The sequence below is a fragment of the Pezoporus flaviventris genome, unplaced genomic scaffold (assembly GCF_033815535.1).
Source record: "Pezoporus flaviventris isolate CSIRO_AGI_PZ_B2104156 unplaced genomic scaffold, CSIRO_AGI_Pfla_v1 ptg000037l, whole genome shotgun sequence".
NCBI classification, from domain to species: Eukaryota; Metazoa; Chordata; class Aves; order Psittaciformes; family Psittacidae; genus Pezoporus; species Pezoporus flaviventris.
Genome location: NW_026892585.1, coordinates 9979988 through 10000000, shown reverse-complemented (window position 1 = coordinate 10000000; position 20013 = coordinate 9979988). Strand labels below are relative to the sequence as shown.

The following is a 20013-nucleotide window of genomic DNA, read 5'->3' as shown; positions in this document are numbered from 1 at the left end:
TAACTTTAAGAAGTACACTAACAAACCAAAAAAATCACTGCATACCCAGCGTGTGTCAATCTTCTATATTTGTACAGCAGTACAAAACTCTTGTAGTAATCCTGCCTACTGCTGGTAACTGGCAAAACAACCTACAATGCATAGACAAGGGCCACAGGGACGCCTCTCCATAGCAGCCAGGCCAGGTGAGCTTGATCAGTTTTGACATATACATATGCTTGACACACATATAGATATATATTGCTTAAGGTTTTCTGAGATAAAAGGATAGAGAAGCTGTGTGGGCATAGCTCCTATAGGTGGCCACACTCTGGAAAACATTTTGACTTAGTTTCCTTTTGTTTTAGACAAAGGCTTTCACGGGAGGAAGAAAGTTGGTACCGTGCTCACATGTGCTGTGCAGAGTGAGATAGTATCTTTTTAATTAACTCAGCCTAAAGTGATGCAGTCTTAACTGAAGCACTCCAATCCTGGATTCCTCAAATTAGGAAGCACCATAGCTAAATAAAACCAGAAAAGCCACTTGTCCTTCACACTCCAGAATGCTACCCCCATTCCCCCCCCAAAACCATACTGGATCTCCCTGGATGCACCTCCTTTTCATATTGTCCTGACATGGAGGGCCTACCCATAAGCTTAACTTAAACTAGATTCATAAATAAAACCAGTCCCAAGGGAATAACAGAAGGAAAAAAGGAGAGAGAACGTTTTAGGTATGGATACTGGTGGAGCAAGCTCTTGCTCTTACTGAAAACACTCTGAAAAAGATCCCTGAATTCCAGGGGTGTTGCTCTGCTCTGGCAGAAATCACTGCTGAGGAAAGGTGCTAACTAGAAGCGAAGGACAGACTTAGCTGTGTTGTGCTTCTCCCTGAAAATTTAGTGAGTGCCTACCTGCTGTTGTGCTGCTGCTGCTGCTGTTCTTTCTTTTAGTGCTTTCTTGACACATGTAGGAGAGGATAAAAGCCTAATGGGTGCAAGTGTCAGCACAATATAAATTACTGCAAGGAAAAACTTGATGCATGGCTTGGGATCTGAAAGAGGAATGTCCACCATTGTTTGTGATTATGGATCAACTCACAATCTAATAGCAATTTTTAGTTAATCAATAATTTCCATGCTGAACAGACAGCCCTGTTACAAAGAATCGACAAGCAGGTACTGATAGCGACAAGGCTTGTTATTAATCTTTACCCTGCCAACACATCAACCAAACTACTATAAAAAAGCACCACCAAGATGGATTTAAAAGTATGTCTCTCTTGCTTTCTTTGCTTTTTCTTGCTTGCTTTTTCTTTCCTTTCTCTCATCCTTTCTCTCTCTCTCCTTTCTTTTGCTTTTCCTCTTTTTCTATCTCTTTTTTCTTTCTCCTTCCCTTTCTTCCTTTGCCTTTCTTTTCCTTTTAGCTACACAGCCCTATTACCCTTCTCTCTTTCCAGGTATGTAATGTTCATACACTTCATATTCGAAATTCATTTGAAAAACCTGGGGCTTGAATTACACAAAAAGGCAATTCATATTAAGCAATTTCACAAATCAGTGGGACCTAGCCCAGTGCTCAGTGTTAGCCATTATAGGCTAATAAATCATACTTTCTCTTTGAGATGTCAATCGCCAAAGTGCTTTGTAAAAATGTTGGCATCTGTAATTCAGCGAAGCCTTTTCATCTTGAAATAAGATGCTCCACACTGATAACAAGAATAATCCTCTCTTGATCAAAAAAAAAATCTGCATTTTACCAATTAAAGCTGCTGCCAGAAGCCAAACGGAGCAGCACTGAGACTCCACTGTAGTTTATCTCTGCTAAACACAAGGAGGGATACAGTTAAAGCTTTGTTTCATTTTCAGCTTGACTACTTTATCTCACAGAGAACTGCAGCATCTCAGCCCTGCGATACACATAAGAATGGTATGTGCAGACCTCATACCTACAGTGCAAGCCACCAGAGGACCCACTCCTGACAAAACCACCACCCATTCATTTTACAGATTAGGCACCCGACACCTTGAAGAAAAGTCACGCTCACACAAAAGTTTAAGCACTGCAAAACACTGAATTTGTTTCACCAAGATAAAAGGCTCATCTGCTTTTTTTTCTTTCCATTAAGAGGTTACACGAACTAAACAGACTGCAAAAGCAAATCCATGCAGCCCAGCCCTCTCAAAACCAGATGCAGAAGCTGCCCTTGCACCTGTATTTAGCTTGCCTGTCCCTGCTTTGGTTTGTGCATGCTGATCTGCCACTTCTGCCTGAGAAAAAAGCACTTCCACGCGCAATAGCTGGGCCAGCACAAATAGGTTTCTATTCTTCCAGGGATCAGGCTTCTATGGGCAAACCTTCTGGGTAGAATATAGGCAGCTACAAGGGAGAATATGGCACTTGTGACAAAGACATGATGATGGGTTGCACTATGGATAAAATCCTATTAATCAGGAGACAGCAAAATCAGTGCAGAGACACAATAAATCGAACAGGGGACCCCAGAAAGTTCAAGGTCGATCTTCCACTGGTTCACTGTAGCAACACAGGCTACATAACAGCAAATCACTTAGCAGTAGCAAGGCAGGAAAAAACTGCACAGAGACCACAGCTCTGTCCAAGCCAATCTGCTTTGGTAAGGACTGAAAGGAGCCTGGAGTCAATGCATAAGCCCAGCCTTCCTTGCAGCTCAGAGGCAGGGCAGGATATCCCTTTTCTCGGCACTCCATGGTATGGCAACAAGAGTCGGGAGCCAAAGAGCAAACTTAGTTTGCAGCTTTACTCTTGCCTATGCTTCTGCTCTTCAGTCAGCACAGGCTGCGTTGGGACTTGACTGGCAGGTTCTTATCCTACTCTTCTCAAGTCACCTATGAAACGTCCCTAACCTGAAGAGCTCACCAGCAGAACTCTCAGGCAAAGTAAACACTTCAAGTAAGTATGCATGTCCACAAGCCACCTAAATAGTGCTTTGTGATTAAAAGCACGGACAGAGGTCAAACCCTGCTGCCTGCCATGGCCAGCCCTTTCCTCTGAAGTGCCCACTTCTTACAATTTCAATCTAAATGGCTAGAGTAACTTCTCGGGGCATAGGAGGAGCGCTATTCATCCCTACCCACAACTGCAAAAAAAGAAGTGCTATTTAAATGGCATTTCACAGTTTAGCAACCTCTTTCAGGGACCCCAATTCAAAGACAATGACTTTGGCAACTCATATGAACAGCAGCCCTAGCAGCAGCACACAAACAACAAGTTTTCCTAATGCTGTGAAAGAAATGCTAATTAAGAGGAATTAAAAAAAAAAAAAAAAGATTACATTTCTCTCTAAATCCCCTCTTAACACTTCACAGATTAGGGTGGATTTATTTTTGTAAACCTTTCTCCATCAAAACCAGAAATCCCCACTTTATATTTCTCCCCTTCTCCTCTGCGATTGATCAAAAGCCAGACTTTAGGTAGGGGAACTGCAGATGCGCTCGTGTGGTGGAGTGCCTGAGGACCTGAGCCAAAGCACAGCTGGCCTTTGGGTCAAGCCCAGAGTGAGTAAGATCTCTTCACAAGGCAGCAGTGCTGATTTAACACTGCTGGATGGCAGAGGCATCGCAGTGGCTGCCGCGGATCACGGATGTGCTGGGAAAGCAAACAGGGGCTGTGCCAGACCCCGAGGGCTGCTGAGGCCACAGAACAGCACTGAGGTCCGTCTGCCATTACTTAACCTTAAAACCCAACAGCATTTTCTTTTGATGGGGGCTAAAGACTTGCTTCATTTAAAAAAAAGTGTGTGTTATGTACCCAGACGGGAACCAAGGGAAAATGAACATGATCTTAGCAGCACAGATCTGCTTACTGCCTTTGCTAAGCCATGGAATGACTTGCTGGCCTATATACAATGCTGCCATTCTGGCACAGCTCAAAACTCTGGATTCATCAGTCTATAATCCAGCATGGTAAAGTGGTGTCTTAATTATAACTCCACCTTTAAAGAGGCAGTGAGGAAGACATTTCAAAATGTGAAAGCTTCTGGGCAGATGTTTCTCATGATTATTCCCTATAACCTCTCCTCCTTCTCTCTCCTTCCCTTGTTACCTCACTGCTACAAAGGTCAAATATACTGAGGGGATGCACAAACTGGAAAAACCCTTTCCATGGCACTAAAACAACTCCCTGACTTTTCCATGTGGTCCCAACGTTCAGTCCAAGCCCTGGGCTTCTCTCATTTCGAGTATGATTTATTTTGTCCACAGCACTGTTTCCCCAAATATGGATCAGGGTTCAGACCCCAGTAAGTGAAAAATAAAAGAAGAAGAAATAGAATAAAACCACCAGCAAAACCCCCTTTGCTGTGTACGTGAAACATTCTACTTTTGTCAGGGAAAAAAATGATTACTGTAATGGATTTCATGTTCTTATCTATTCCTTACTCTTTTCAATTTAAAGGAAACATTTCTGAACCTTTCAGGGCAGTAGCTGTCACTGCCATGCACAACGAGCCTGAGAACGGGCTAAAGCCTCTCTGTGTTACTGTGCTAGAGCCAAATAAAACTAGAATGAAAATGCACCGAAAACTGCCTCTGCAAAGGAGAATTAAACATTCAATAAATCCTTGCATGTATTCGGAGATGCATGGAACTGGGATGTGCAATTATGCCCCTTTGGGATTGTGAAGGGTTTGCTTCACATAGCTAGGACTTCAACCAGTTTGCGCACACAACTCTAGCACCCAGAGAAAAGATATCCCTAATACATGAAGGATAATCTGCCTTTAGGGGCATCTCTGTGTAACTGCCTCCTTCCAGGGGTAGATGCCTACGTGCCCAGCTGCGGGTAGCACCCTGATGGCTTTGGCAGCTTGGGGTTGCTTGATCACAGGGCAGTTTCTCCTCCTGCAAGTGGTGGGCAATGTGCAGCTCTTGGCATCATTTACTGCCATTGCAGCTACTAACTCAGGGGAACTGCTTTAATCTGGTTTATTCTCCTCCTTCAGTTGGAGCTTTTCTTAGAGAAAAGAGGTGAAGCTCTTTCCAGTTCTTACCTACCACTCTGCTACAGGAGAGGAGCTGAGGAAGAAGCCTTATGCCAAAGGCAGCAAGGCAGCAGAGGGAGCGTGACTTTTAAATCTACTGACTTTGAGAGTCCTTACTTCTGGACATCCAAAGTGTCCCACTCCAAAGAGGTCTAGTCTTTTGGAGATTAGTGTGCCACTCAGCCCCCAGTCAGGCATGTTAAGTGTTTCAAGGTGTACATCCTTGATTAAGATCCCTTATATCATGATAGATGCTGCAAAACCTTAGCTGAGGCAGGCTGTGGGCACAGCCCAGGTTTTATGTAAGTCTCCATGGATCTCTGGCCAACTTCTGAAGGTGAGGGCTGACCTATATTCTGTAGGAGAGAATGGCAAAAATGCTAAGGAACTCAAGTCAGGAAACTTCATGCACTGGTTCCAGGTATCCTCAGTGCATTCAATTACCTTGGGAACGTGTGGGTACCCGAGAAACACAAGAAACTCTCCTCTGGTGCAATAAGGGAGCCTGATGGAGCACTACAGCAGCTGCCCTGGGGATTGCCGGAGGAGCGCTCCCATCACCGGGGCTTTGCAAACAGGCAGGAAGACCTCAGCAAATGAAATCCTGAATATAAGCCACTGCTGTCAGTTTAGGGCTTTTTGATCTCATCTAATCAAATGTAACAACAATGAGAGAATTTTACTGCTGTACAATTAAGGAGAAAACAGCAAAAAAAAATAGCTCTACAGTTCTTCAAGCATGTTTCTGAATAAGAAATAATTATCATCAAGGCTACACAGCAAGGGGGATGAGAACTAGGCAGCGCTGCATTTTTCTGATTGCCATTGTATTAATATTTAACAATAACTTCAGTCATTTCCTTGAAGGATAATTTTCTTAAACAAACTTTTATCTTTAGTGTCTACCCCTTCTGCAAGATTTTCTTCTTAAACTGATTTCTGAGGGAAAAAAAAAACAAGACAAACTGCAACAAAAAGCAGATTTATAAAAATATACAATATCTTATTAGCTTCTGGGCGCTCAAGTGCATTTATCACATATTTAAAACAAACTGGAGCTCAGCTAAGCCCAATTATAATATCTCACTGAGCAAAGAAATTAATTAAACAGCTGAATGATAAAGACCCCAGCAGCAAACTGAGGGTTTCTTCCCTTTTAAGAAGAAGGGAAAGAAAGAAACCTGTAACCCACATGTTCAAACAGTAATGTAAGCAATCTTTTCAGGAGTGCAAATAAGACTACCTGGCAGGAGAACTCGGTGGTGGCTCTAATGTGGCTCTCCAACTTTTTGATTTGCTAATGTGCAACACACAACGGCCCTTTTGCACCAACTTCAAATAGCCCTGGGATCCCAGCAGTGCAGCTCAGCGACAACCAGAACAAGGGCAGAACTTGTCAGGATTTAAGAGCTTTCAGCAAAACCCTTCAATTGCAGCCGGTACCCTATTCCATAGAAGGATATCAATTATAGATAGTGACTTGCTTTAGCAGGGCAGTCGGCACTGTCAGACGCTAGATAGACAACCATGAAGAATCATGAATCTTTCTATTAACTGTAAGAGAAGGGGGGCAGGGGAGAAAGGATGGATAGGTGCTATAAATAAGGCAGAGTGTCTGAATGCTTTAATACCTTGCCTTTTGGTATATGTATCATGAAAATTTAACCATGCTGAATTCTAAGCACATATTGCTTGAAAATAAGAGTTCTGGCACCAAAATCATTTTGGTGTCAAACCCTTCTGGGTGGGTCAGTAGCGATTCTTTTATGTAGCTTTTCAGTTATTTATCCATAGCAGCCTTAGTTCTGTTCATAAATTCAGTCAGAAAACATTGTCTCTTGGGGCCTAAGCACATTTTCACTAGTGCTCATATTTACACTAACAACAGGAGGACTTTGCTACCAAAAGTAATGCAGAAAAATGCCATCACATGCTGACTATTGCGCTCAAGATTGTAATTTCTTCTCTAAAGCTATACCACATATTCAGGCACAGATGATGTTCAGATTTACCATTTCATACTGCTGTATCACAGAACATTTTGTAATGCAGATATTGCTAGAACCTGATTCACTCTGCTCAACCTGGCACAAACAGAATTCATGCTGAGGTACCTAACACTTTAGGAAACAAAACAGCTAGAAACATACTTCCACCTTTACCCTAAACGCTGCAATTCCTCTAAAATCCCAGTCCTTTGGGATGCAAGGCTTAGACAAAAGTCTGTTCTGTGCCATTAGATGTTTTGGGTCTATATTCTACTATTATTCATGGCTACAAACAGTAGTTTTAATCCCCTGAAAAACAAAAAAAAAACAACCCCACATTCATTAAGAGACTTACTGCTGGCCACTATAGATCCTGAAAATTTAGCCTTACCAGGAGGTAAAAAGATGTTTTTTAGGTCTTTTTTTCTGAAACTTGGTATTTTACAAATTTCCTCTTCCCAGCTGAACTTCCAAAGCCCAAGGAACTGGTTTAGAGAGTTGTACAGGCGCAAGCATACTCCAAATACTTCCAACTCAAATATTTTCCCTTCTACAGAGCATATGCTACACACCACATCAATTAAGTGGGTTACAGGGAAGGAGTTTCTCGCAATACATTGGGATGGTCTACATAGCCCCTAACTCTTACTTTCACTGTACAGCTCACTTTACTGCCCACAGCATGGGCAAGCAGGGATGTGTATACAATATGATGTAGTATCACGTGTCGTGCTGTAACACCTACCCAACTTCTGAGCATGTGACTGTAGCTCTCTGCTCATGCTGACCATCCTTTCTGAGTGACAGAGAAAACAGGAAAGTAGGCAGATGTTATCTGGATCTGTCTTGCTAGGGCAATTTAAACCTTTACTGCCTTTATCGCCTTTATCTATGCAGTTGCCCTTGCCTTGATGATAACTACACCATGGCAGAATTAACAGAACTGGACAGTTATCTTTACTTTTGATATCCCAGACAGCAATCCAGCATCTTACCTCAAAAGCCCGTTCAAGCCTGGCTGCAGCAACTGAGGCTCTGCTGAGCATGGTTGCAGGTTGGGAATCACATGAGCAGCAGTGTGCATAGCCAGGACAGGAAATATGGCAGAGCTCTACTGCAAGGCTTGAAGGTTAATAGCATCCTACCTGTACACAACTGAGCTCAAGTGCCTCCAGACAGCCTTGAACAGCCTGATGTACATGGCTCTGAAGCTGCAGGGTGAAGACCTCATGCCAATAGCAGGGCTTTTTCTGTCCTGATACGAGCAGCACCTAGCACCATGGGGCTTCGGGCTTGGCAAGGCTTCCAGCTGCTACTACAGTGTAACTATTACTGAGTAAAGGACGTACTCATGCCACTGAGGCACACACTCTGTGCCTAGTGCAGATGCACGTATGTACACAGCAAGTCAGGAACCCACCCAGTACAAAGACACTGAGGTAAGCACAGTTACAGCATTTGCGTCTACTCAGATTTACCCACCTGTATTTGGGTAGGAGGCATACACAAGCCACATCAGTGGGGAGATTTTCAAATACCAAACTGCTACCTAGGGAATGACTGCTTTCTGCTGGAGTCACACCTAAGCAAGCCCAGAATGCCCTCCTGTGAAGCCCTACCAAGATCTGGGCTTCTTTTCCCTACTTGCTGCAGGTGTACATCAGAGGGCTGTGGCAATCAAGGGCAGACAAAATGTGGGAGAGACAGACTGGCGTGAAGGGCCAGACTCTCAAACAGAGTTCGATGTCTAAAGCCCTTTGCAATTCTGGACAGAAATAACTTGCTCAAGTCCCCACAGCAGGGCTCTGTCGGAACAGCAAAAGAAATCACAGACCACAGCCCCATCACCGAGTCACACTGGCTCTTACAGAGTGATTTGTGCTACTTGAATGTGATGGTTGCAATGATGAATTCATTGTCTTCAGGGTATCGAGTCAGAACTTGCACCTTGTAATCTTAAATGCCATCATAACGTATCTGAACCCTGAGCCCTGCCAAAAAGAGCTCCTTGGATCACAGAAATGTTTTTTATATCCCTTTTTTTTATGTCTCGAGAAACCCATTTCAGATGTTGCCGTTCTTCAGAAATATAAGAAATAGACTTTTTTTTCAGGAGTCTTGCTGCTGACCCTTATAATAGTCAGATTTGCTATAAAATCACACCAGAAGCAACAAACGCATTTAAAACCCCCTAAAACCAACCAAACTATCACACTGTCAATTTAAGTCACTTTAAGCTACAAAACACTAGCTATTAGCTAACAAGCACAGTGGAATTCAATCATATTTTTAATGTGAAACATCACAAAATCCTCTTCCTTTTTTTTCATTACCAAGAACACCATTATTCTGGATTTCTCTTTTATTTCATATATTTTGGTGTGAATTATTTATCACCATCACAGATCATTTCTGAACATTGAGAAAGGTTTGCCAGGCACCATAAAGCTTCAGTCCTACAACTATTAGCAGATACCAAGACTGTGCCTGTGCAGAGTCCCAGATGATGTCAGTTGGTCTGTTCGCATGGAATCAATAGCAGGGCAAACACTTGATCTTATGTGTTCAAGCCTTTGCAGCAGCCATTCTTACTGCATTTTTTTCCCAAAAAGCTGTTGTGATACCGAAAGAGTCTCTCCTCACTTCATATTCACCTATTAAAATGTTAGGGAATTATTTGCGCAAAATATGTGCAAAGGATTCTTTTAAAATGCCACATTTGTGCCATTACTTTTTTTATAGTCTTTCATTTATTATTATTATTGTTGTTACTGTTACTACTATTACCTAATAATAACAAGGAACTAAAACCACATCTGGATGAATAACTGCAATACCAAGCGGCTCTCCCATTCCAGCAAGCGAAAGCTGGCATTGCTTTACTAAAGTCAGCTTTGCAGCATCAGTTTGCCACTTTTCATAGGGTTTGGAAATATATGGGGGGGGTGTGTGTGTGTGTGTGTTAATTTATTTTGTGTGGAAAGGCACATTTTTCAACAATCTATTTCAGCAGCACCAGCCACATTTTGCAATATGTTTTGCATGATCTCAGGAAATTACTGAACAGTTTTCTACAATACATACAATTCTGACGCACTGATATTTGCTGAAGATGCTCCTCTCTAATCTGTGCTAGTAATTCCTTTTTTTTTTCAGAGTATTTGATATATTCTATGATACCAGTAATTAAAAGAGGTAGCTAAGGAGGTTGGAAATGTGGAGGGGACCGTACCTGCCAGGTCTAGCTTTTGATTGCTCCTTTTCTAGCTTACAACACTACAAGTCAGTAAAAATAATTTAAGAGAGGGGACAGAAAGGAATAAAAAGGCAGACACAACTAATAATTTGGTTTAGCGTAAAAAAGACCATAGAATTTGCTGTTGCTAAAAAGACTGAAATAACTCAGTCTCCATGTATTTAGCCAAATAATCCCTTTTGGTTTACACACAACAGTAAATTGATACCAAACTCTTCCCTTAGGGAAGGGGAAGAATTCCCCTCACCCATTTCTACTGTTACATTCCCTTTGAGGAGGGAAGAAAAAAATCAAACTTGGCTAAAGGTTAATAATCATTCATGTCCAGCTTACTATTACTCAATAACTATCAAAGTCTCTAACTCAAAATAGCGTTTGCTGGCTTACAGGATCAGAGCCATTACAATCTCTGTTGAAGACTTTATTGAATTTTACACTAAGCTTTAGCTGACTGCACAGGTCAAGCACTGTGGCTCTGAGTTTTCTTTATTCCCAGAAACTCATAAACCCCTCTCCAGTTTGCAGCGCTGTTAGCTAAGAAACTTGACTCAGCACAGGGTCAGAGAACCCGACCCTCATGAAAAAGGTCACGTAGTTTTAAAACCCAGTTCCTGAATACCATTAACTTACATGCACTAGCTGTTCCTGCGTGTCAAACTCCCGGGAACAGCCTTCCCAGTGGCAGTTTGTCTCGTAGACCACTTCAGGCTCCTGTTTGCTTTCATCTTTGTCCCCTTCCTCTTTTACCAGGGTCATTCCTTCTGGCTGTTCCTGGAGAGAGTTAAAAAAACAGGGGTGAGGAAAGAGGATATTCTGAAACTGAAAAGGAAGAAAAGAGAATTACTTCAGCATTAGAAGAAAGATGATGGGGGACAGGGGGATTATTTTACTCTGGTTCACAGTTAGTCCATTCTAAGCCCAAAACAGGCCTGGTAAGGCAGTAGCCATTTGCAGACTACACGTGTAAAATCAATTTTTGCTCCCCTGAAGTACTCACTACAGAGAATTTCTAAAAGAAATAATTCCTTTACATTTCAATTAATTTAAATCATAAAGGCTTAGCTTCCCCCTCCCTATACTTAAGCAGCTTGTTGCTGTACACTTGTCCGTTACTATTCAGTGGTGCCACTGATGAAAAAGGCACTATTCATTATAGCTGAATTAATTGGAATTTGACTTTAGTACTAGGGTTGGGCACAAACTAGACCACCAGTAATTCACAGCTAATCCACAGTGACAGTTTTGCACACTAAAACCTTTCCAAGAGCAGACCAGTAACTTTCAGGCTACTTGTTAGTCTGTTCTTGCCCATAATGTGTACATGAAAGGGGTGAGTGGGGAAAGCAAGCATTGAATTTGGCTTTGACTTTCCACCTTTAGTTCCTCAAGGTGCCTCATTCTCCCCAGCTTGTTACTTGCTGAGGGCAAGAGTCAGATGTTAGCATCAGCATTTGGTTCAGATTATGCACTCATACTATTTTTCCATTTCAAGCCTGCTGAAGGATTTAGGCAGATCTCTGCTTTGTTTTCATTTATTCACTCACAGGACTGAGGCTCTGATTCTCATCTCCCCCGAGTCCACTGTAAATCAGAAGGCACTCTACTAAAACCAGTGGCATTAACCGGTATAGAAAGTATAGCAAATGAGACTGGAGCCTGACACTGAGGCTTCAGCGCAGCACAGTGTTAAAACCTGGTAAAAGTCAAGGCAGAATAGGTATTTTTGCTGAACAGAAAATATCCTCAATAAAGACCCGAATGTCTCTTTTCCCCGGAAGAGGGTTGAGACTGATCAGAGGCACTTCTCCATCAGCCTCTTTCCTCTCTGCCCTTATTCTGCAACAGACTTTGCACCCCAGCAGCCTTTCACTGCTCACATTTAACCCTTACTACCCTAAGCTGCGGTGTCTGTGTCCGTATGAAGGGCCATACTAGTGCAGGAACATGTGCCACAAGCAAGGTGCATTTTCCCTCTGACAGTGAAATGAAAGGCTTATGACTGTAACGTGATGGCCATACCTGCACACTTCCTGCTCCTGGGCTGGGGAGGTCCTCGTCGGGCTTTATCTTGGAGCGCTTGTTGTGCATGGGATCTCCAGTGCTGCTCACTGCAGATTCACTTGTGGGTTTATTCTGCTGCAGGCAGTTGTTTGGTTGTTTTGGTTTTTTTTTTCCCCCAAAAGACAAAATTAGACTGTGATAAATATGTAGCTCCAAACAAAAGATATGCAGCATCTGCTCAGCAACTTTATTTGGAGAAGCTACACTGTTAATTATACTGGATATGCAATTACATTGTGCTTCAATTACATAGCATTAACTTGTGGAAGAGCTGCATCACTCAACCTTGTAATGGAGCAGGGAGGGAACAGAAAGCAGTAATTCCTTGCTCCAAACCAATGCTGGTTTTGTCAGGCCAGAGAGGGGTAGGAAGAACTTGATTTTCTACGTGATGACGACTTAAGAAAAGTAGTTCAGAAGAGTGAAATCACTGTGTGCTCAATTCAAATGAACACGATTTATTTTTTCACACTTGGAGGAAAGGTTTTGCACTTAACATCTGCACACAAGAACTCAGCTCTTTCACTGTGTTTCCCATTATAATGGTGGGATAGGAAACAAAACTGAATACTGTGAGACTCAGCCAAAAAATCCCAGATGAAGTCCTGGACTCTCCCCAGTCAACAGCAAAACTACTGCTGACAGAAACAGGCCAGAATCTTGTTTTTCTCTTGCTGTGCTAGACTGAACACCATTATCTACACCTGTAAATGGATCTTGTAGGAATCCAGAGATCTTTTAGAGATATCTGAACTTGCATGGACCCCACAAAAAAATCAATACGCTTCCTACAGCAGCATGTTCTGCTTCTACATTTGTAAAAGCTAGCCAGGAGATAAACAGCTCAAAGACTGATAAATAACCTATCCCAAGTCATCTGGAAACAAACAGCACTGGTTAATAACAGGCAAGCCACGAACCGTGATAAACTCCACATCAGGGGCCTGATGCACTGCTTCACATCCCCAGCTTTTGAGAATACATCTTGGTTTATTGAAATTACTAACTCAAAGTCATTAAGTCCAATTTTGCATAAATCAGACAAAAAGCTTTAAAACTTCTGCACTATCTTTGAGTTCCTCTATTGCCCACAGACCCGAGTTACTCTAAGTTACTCACATGTGTGTCAGGAGGGCAGAATACAACCCTGTGTCAAACTGATTTGGAGGTGAAGCTGCTGATCTTTAAAATGTTAGTGTTCTGATATGGTTTTCCCCTTTTTCTTACTCCCCACCTTTATTAAGTTCCTGTCTAAGAGCCATAGGAGACAGTTTTGGAATGAGAAGCTGCTGCATCACACTGCAATATTTATGAGGACCAAGAACCATGCTACCAATCAGGAACCATGCATACACTTCTGTGATTTATAATTAAGGGACTCCAAATGATATAGCTGTAAGAAAACTCTTATCAAAGGGTCTCAGTGACAGTGGTGATTAATTGCCATGGAGGCAATGCCATTTATTTCATTTACTTCATTTTTAAATTAATGGGGTGCAAAGGTTTCTTTTGTTGTCTCTCACCTGTGTGGACTCAGAAGGTCCAGAGCTGACCTGGACAGGGTTCAGGACACTGGGGATGCCAGGGATAGGTCTCTGGGTAGGAAAGGTTGGAGCAGGATGGATGAGTGGAGGGCTGTGTCCAAAGGCTGAACCTAGGGTTTGCTGACGACTTATAATTTGCTGATGCATTTGCTGGAGGGATACCGGTGTAGGAGGGTATGTGAAACTCAAAGCAGGGCTGAATTTGGGAGAAAAAAAAAGGAAGATGGAGGAAAAAGATGAGGGTTATAACAGTATAGAACCATATAGATTAAACCTTTCAAATACATTGGACATACTTACATTAACTGAAGTCACGTTCCTCCTTTCCTCCCACCTCATACCCTTCTTTGTGCCCCGAAAGATGATAAATCCTGGGTTTAAATCCAGAGTTGGCCTGGATTTACTAGTGAGGGCAAAAATGCTATCATAACAAAACATAACATCTTTTCCTAACATTTACCAGGAAACCACAGAAAGCCAACTGAAATAAAATTCAGAAAAACTGAAATAAAAGGCAAGCAGTTCAATAACAGCTATTTATTGCAATAACAAACTTCATATAAAGAAAAAGAATGGGCGCCTACATGCTTTATAGTACTTTTATTGATAAAGCAGTTCCCCTATGTTCGCCTGTAGGAAGCAGTTCCTTTAATCTTGGCTCATGCTACGCTCTTTCATATGTCTCTAGATCTTATTACAAGAGGAGAGAAAATCAATTGGTTAAATGTGTTCTGAACACCATGCTTGTCATATCACTCATTTGTTTGCAAAGATGGAAAGCTCAGTTCATCCAGAATGTCACCTAAAGAATTTCCATCAGTGCTGTTTGGTTACAGAAACTGATGGATTAACCTTTCCCCTCTGAAATTGGTGATCAATGAGTTTCAATGTAGAAATATTCCAATGGGAAAGCACTTCTCCTTCTTCCAGTTAAACAACATTAAATGTCTATTAAAGCCCATTATGCATGTTAATACCTGTCATCACTTCATTACTTCACCGTATTTCCCAGACTACAGTGACTTTGGAAGAAATTACACTGCCATCTAAGGACCTATTCTGTGGGTATTGCCAGAGATTCTTTGTGTCACACTTGTGAAATAAATGGCGTGGAACTACATCTTCACACACAAGAATATGAGGTTCTACTGTAAACATTTGCCAATAACTTACAGTCATAAAAGGAAAAAAAAAAAGAAAAAGTGTATTCATTATTTTTTTTCTTCAAAAAAACATCAACCAAACACAGCTGAAAAGAGCCATACGGATTTAAAACATTAAGTCTTAAGAGAAAGGGGTGCAAGCATTATACCTTTTCATAATCAAGGCTCCTTCTGATGTCAAAAGTGTGGATTTAATCCAAATTTACAGTCTGAAGCCTTAATTGCTGTTGCCGTTAAGTGCATTAACTGAAAATACTGTGATAAAAAGAGCTAAAATAATTTCAACCATTTAAAGTAGTAATTCTACAGGAATTCTGTGTTCATTAATATGACTATACATTTTTGTCTGTTTGACTACAATCCATAAGGAGACAGCTTCAATGTGATTACATTACTATTATTCCTGGTGAGAACTCTGCATGACAATAGTTTGCCCATTTAGGACAGAATATCATTAAGAATACCCTGGGAGAATTTTACTGGTCTTTGAGGAACTCTCTTTTCATTTTGCATTGTATTCTTTTTAATAAAGGGAGGCAGAAACGTAGTGAAAACAGTAATTGTTCACAGCAAGAGTTAGGGAGAAATCAGTAATAATATTCAGTTATTGCAGCTCTATAGTGTTTGGTAGTGTTCCTGTAAGCAACCATGAATGATTACAGCACGACTTAGCTAAGGTAGCCACTATGGATGATTAATAGGACATTAATCAAAAGATGCATATCAGGCCCAGAATTTGTTCACAAGCTTTCTTCTAATAGCCGATTTCATGTTCACTGAGCTCTGTGCCAGTTTGTTCAATTTATTCTTCAGTGTACAAGCCATTCATCACAGAACATAATGATTTAACACCCCTTTTCCTTTTTAGTGAACAAACATTACTAAGTGTAACTACTGTGGTCTGTTCATTAAAAAACATACAATTACAATGTCATACATGAGGATGAAACTGCCTCCTTACCATACCCCCACATTTTTTGCTTCTATATATACGCTGTGAGTTCATCACGTACACTTCAAACACTAGACGGCACCATCCTGAAGATGCTATCAAATCCACAACATGGAAATAATTTGGATGAAGCATTTTATTTCTCTGTGAGTGGTTAATGCCTAGGACATCTTCACCCTTTGAGCTGAATCAGTTTAGTCATAAAATAATGATAAAGCTAGAAATAAGATTTCATTGGGTCTTCCAAGCACACAGCACCCTTGCAAATACAGGTTGACTTTTTTTTTCCTTTCTAGGTGTTTCAGCATGTTCAACAATACCTAGCTTTGCAAGTCCAGGTTCAAAAGTCTGGTAAGAGTCTTCAGATCCTACATGGTAAAACACCAAAATTCAGTCACAAGACATGACTGACTTAAGACCGTGGCTCAGATCCTGTCCATCACTGCTCTGTGACTATAGTTACATGAGCACCTGCACCTACATTTAATTCTTTAACCTATCCAAAGCAAGAGCACAGGAGATCCCTCCCAGACAGTTCAGGGGGGACACGAAGGAACTGTTGTGATTTGCATGTATTTTTATCTCAGCAGGAGGCTGTTACGATGCCACTGACTAGAAACTGTGGAGTTTGGATGCTGAAGGATGCTCAAGAACTTGGATTCTGAAGAAGACCCTTTGGTCCCAAGCAGGGAACAGACTGCAGGAGCCCCCAGATGTGTATATACAACCTGCTCTTAATGCAGTGCACTTACATTTACTGGAGTTCGGCAATATTCTCCACCCAGTCCCTCCAAAGACAGGAAAGCACTGTGGTGCCAAAAGGGTACTTCTGGTCAAGAATCTCTCTTCTGAATTTTCTACCGCAACACAAGAAGTGATGATGTCTCTTCAATGGCAAAATACCTTTCTAACTAAAGGACAAAATCAGCTCTGATGTAACAAATACAGATTCTAGTTTCACTGGCCTGCAGTGATGTGCCTTACACCAGTACAGTGCATATCCATAAACATTAAGTATACTTGCTATCCCCCTCTTTATATAAATAAAAGCATCTTCCATCAAAAGGACAGATTTATGTCCTTATCTACATCTGCTTTAACACGATTCTGAGCCTTCAGAAGGAGGATGCTAAGCCAGGCACTGCCAGATTCAGTCCACCCTGCAAGCAACGCAAACTTGTAGGGTATAGCAGAGGAGACTGGCATCTTCAGTAGTGGATCTTACTGGAAAACAGTGACACCAGCAGCAGATGCCTTAAGGCACAGCTGGACAGATGTGCTAAGGAGGAAACTATATTTCTTTAGAATCTTTTGTCTGCCCCATGCTCAGCAGCAAAGGTTGAGTCCGAGGTACTTGGATTTTCCTAGGGAGCCTGGCAACCTACACTTCGTTCCCTCTACCTCCAAACTTCAATCACCTCCAACTGCAATGAAAAGGAAGATTGTGAGGGATCAGAGGAATAGCCAGAACAGCTATGGGGAGTACTCAGAAACAGTGACAATGATTCAGCCACTAGGGTGTCTTCTTAAATAGCTGATAGCTTCCTTCAAATAATTCTCTCCAACTGTTTCTGGAGAGCTCTTCATAAAGCAAAATGACCTGGCTGGGTTCAACCCACGCAAGATGCCGTCACAGGGCAACCTGGACAATTTTTCTGATCTGAAAAGATCAGAAGGATCTGAAAAGAACAGAAGGTGTCCTCTTCTGCCTTTCAGAAATAATTCAGGCTGCTTGACAATAAACTTGATGTTGTGGGCCAAAAAGAAGAAAAAGAAATCAAAGCTCACCACATTGCTAGCATGGTGCACTCTGTTGGGAAGGGGAGACCCAATTCCTGCCCTCCTTCCCAAAGTTTTTAATGCATTTTGTTCAGTAAGTAACTCCTGAATACAGGATGTGTGAAGAGTCTCTGTAGTATAGTGTCCCCTCAAACCACATGGGATTCTTCTCCCTTGACCAGCAGCCATACTCCCTCTTGATGGCCCCACCAAGCTCACACTGCTTTCTATCCAGAAGGCCACCACAGAATCAACAAAATGGTTTGGGTTGGAAAGGACCTTAAGATCACCAAGTTCCAACCCCCTGCCATGGGCAGGGACGCCTCACTCTAGATCATGTCACCTAAGATTCTGTTTAACTCGACCTTGAACATTGCCAGGGATGGAGCATTTACCACTTCTTTGGGTAACCTCAGCAGGAAGGGTGGGCAGTGGCATCGCCTGGTCTTGCCCAACTGATACAGCCATGCCTGCTTAGAAATGTGCACCAGGATGGCATCGATGTCACTCAGGAACTCTACGATTCATGCCCAAAGTCTGTAAGCAAGACCTGAAAGTAATCATCTGTAGTCCAGAACTACTAAAACCAACCACTGGGTTTTTCAAAAGCCATGAGTTGTTTCAGAGGTCTCAATTAGCACCATGTTTCTTTCAAGATACCTTAAGGGGGCTGCATTTCGGACGAGGGGTGCTCAAGACTTCCAATCCACATGCCAGAACATAAGATGCCTGCTCCAACTGTTCACATTTCCCAAAACACAAGTCGCTTCCAAAAAATCTTGGACTCACAGAAGTGTAAGTGAATTATTAATCTTTTTCTTCCATCTACCTACTGAGAAATGAAAATCTACACCACTGGAGGTAATCTGATTCGTATTTCTGTTAGAGACATTTTTTAAAGACAAAGTAGAAAAGGAAAAAAAAGATGAATGCATGTAAGACCACTAATAAACTACATGCAGGTTATCTTTTTAGTTGTTGAGTTTTATGGGGATAAGGGTTAGAAAAAGCATGTAATACTTCTGCTTAAGCATTCAATAACTCATATACACTGACAGAAAAGCCCATCAGTGGTATCATTTATTTTTCCATACTGTGGGCTTCTGTGTCTGTCAGTCTGTCTCTCTTCTCTTTTTCCCTTCTCCTCCTCTGCGAAGTCTCAAACTCCCATCACCGGAGGTAAAGCAGGGCAGTGAACTACATTGCAATTACATGAGCACATCAAATTTTAAGGAACAGACTTCAAGAAGAAGAAAAACAGACGTTATAATCAAAACCAAACTTTGTGGCTACTTTGTGGCTGTCCTACTAACAAGGTCATCCAGTTTCTGGTCACAGCTGCGGAATTTACAGCAAACCAGCTGTGAATTTAAGTCAGGAAAAATTCCTTCTTTCCTATACATTGCATAGGTGTGCCTGAGGAGACAGGCTGACACAACGCATTGAAAAAAGCACTTTGATATTCTACACAGCACTCTCCACACACCTTCCCCTTCACGGTAGCTTCCTTTCTTTTCTCTTTTGCATATTCGATATCATCACCATGCCCTCTCTTCCTGTCCTGTCTTCTCACCTTTAATCTGGACAAAATAGGTCGAGACTATTTTAACGCATCAGTATACTTTTTCAGACCTCTGACTGCTCTCCCTGCTCTTCGTTGTAGTCTCCCCAGCTAACACCTTTCTTGAAATGAAACACACAGGACTGGTTTCAGTACAGGACCGTGTCTCACTATAAGACACACTGGCTCCATCTACACTATAGTGCAGGTGGACCCTTTGGCCTGAAGGGTCTTTGATGTCTGGGTGGTGCACTCACAGCCCAAGTGCTCACTCCATGAGAAAAAACAGATCACCCTGTAGCCTCCATCGTTTGCTCTTGGCATCAGCAGCTGACACCAGGCAGACCAAAAGATCCAGTTCTCTCCAAAAAGGACCCCAGTTCATGAAGGGAGAGGTGATTTGTAGGTAGACTGGCTTCATGTTCAATAAAGCTGATGTTCAGGTATTAAGATAACACCACAGCTTCTTGAGCTCATGCTCAAGTAGGTACACATTACTACTTTCATTTTTCTTACTCTCCCTTAAGAGTTGCATGAAGCCTGTGGGCAAACAAAACTGAGAAATCAGGGTGCAGAAACCCACTAATAAATGTTGGATGAATACCTGGACTCACTGCATTCAATGGGGTTTTTATCCTTTCCCTTCCAGCAGGCCAGGATTTCACCTTTAGATTTTGACTTGTATTTCCAAAGTCCTTATTTATTCTTTA

At 41.9% G+C, this 20013-nt stretch overlaps 1 protein-coding gene across 7 annotated transcripts in view; it reads right to left on the bottom strand.

The window, feature by feature from the left end:
• GLI3 (GLI family zinc finger 3) overlaps positions 1-20013 on the bottom strand; it is a 209277-nt gene that overhangs the window by 29255 nt on the left and 160009 nt on the right. For 6 of the 7 annotated variants that reach the window (XM_061464657.1, XM_061464659.1, XM_061464658.1 and 3 more), the window contains 3 exons: positions 13828-14044; positions 12263-12379; positions 10874-11014 (listed from right to left, as the gene is read on the bottom strand). In XM_061464657.1, the coding sequence (XP_061320641.1) occupies positions 10874-11014; positions 12263-12379; positions 13828-14044 (475 nt within the window). The remainder of the gene's footprint in view (positions 1-10873; positions 11015-12262; positions 12380-13827; positions 14045-20013) is intronic. The other variant, XM_061464660.1, reaches the window with a different exon arrangement.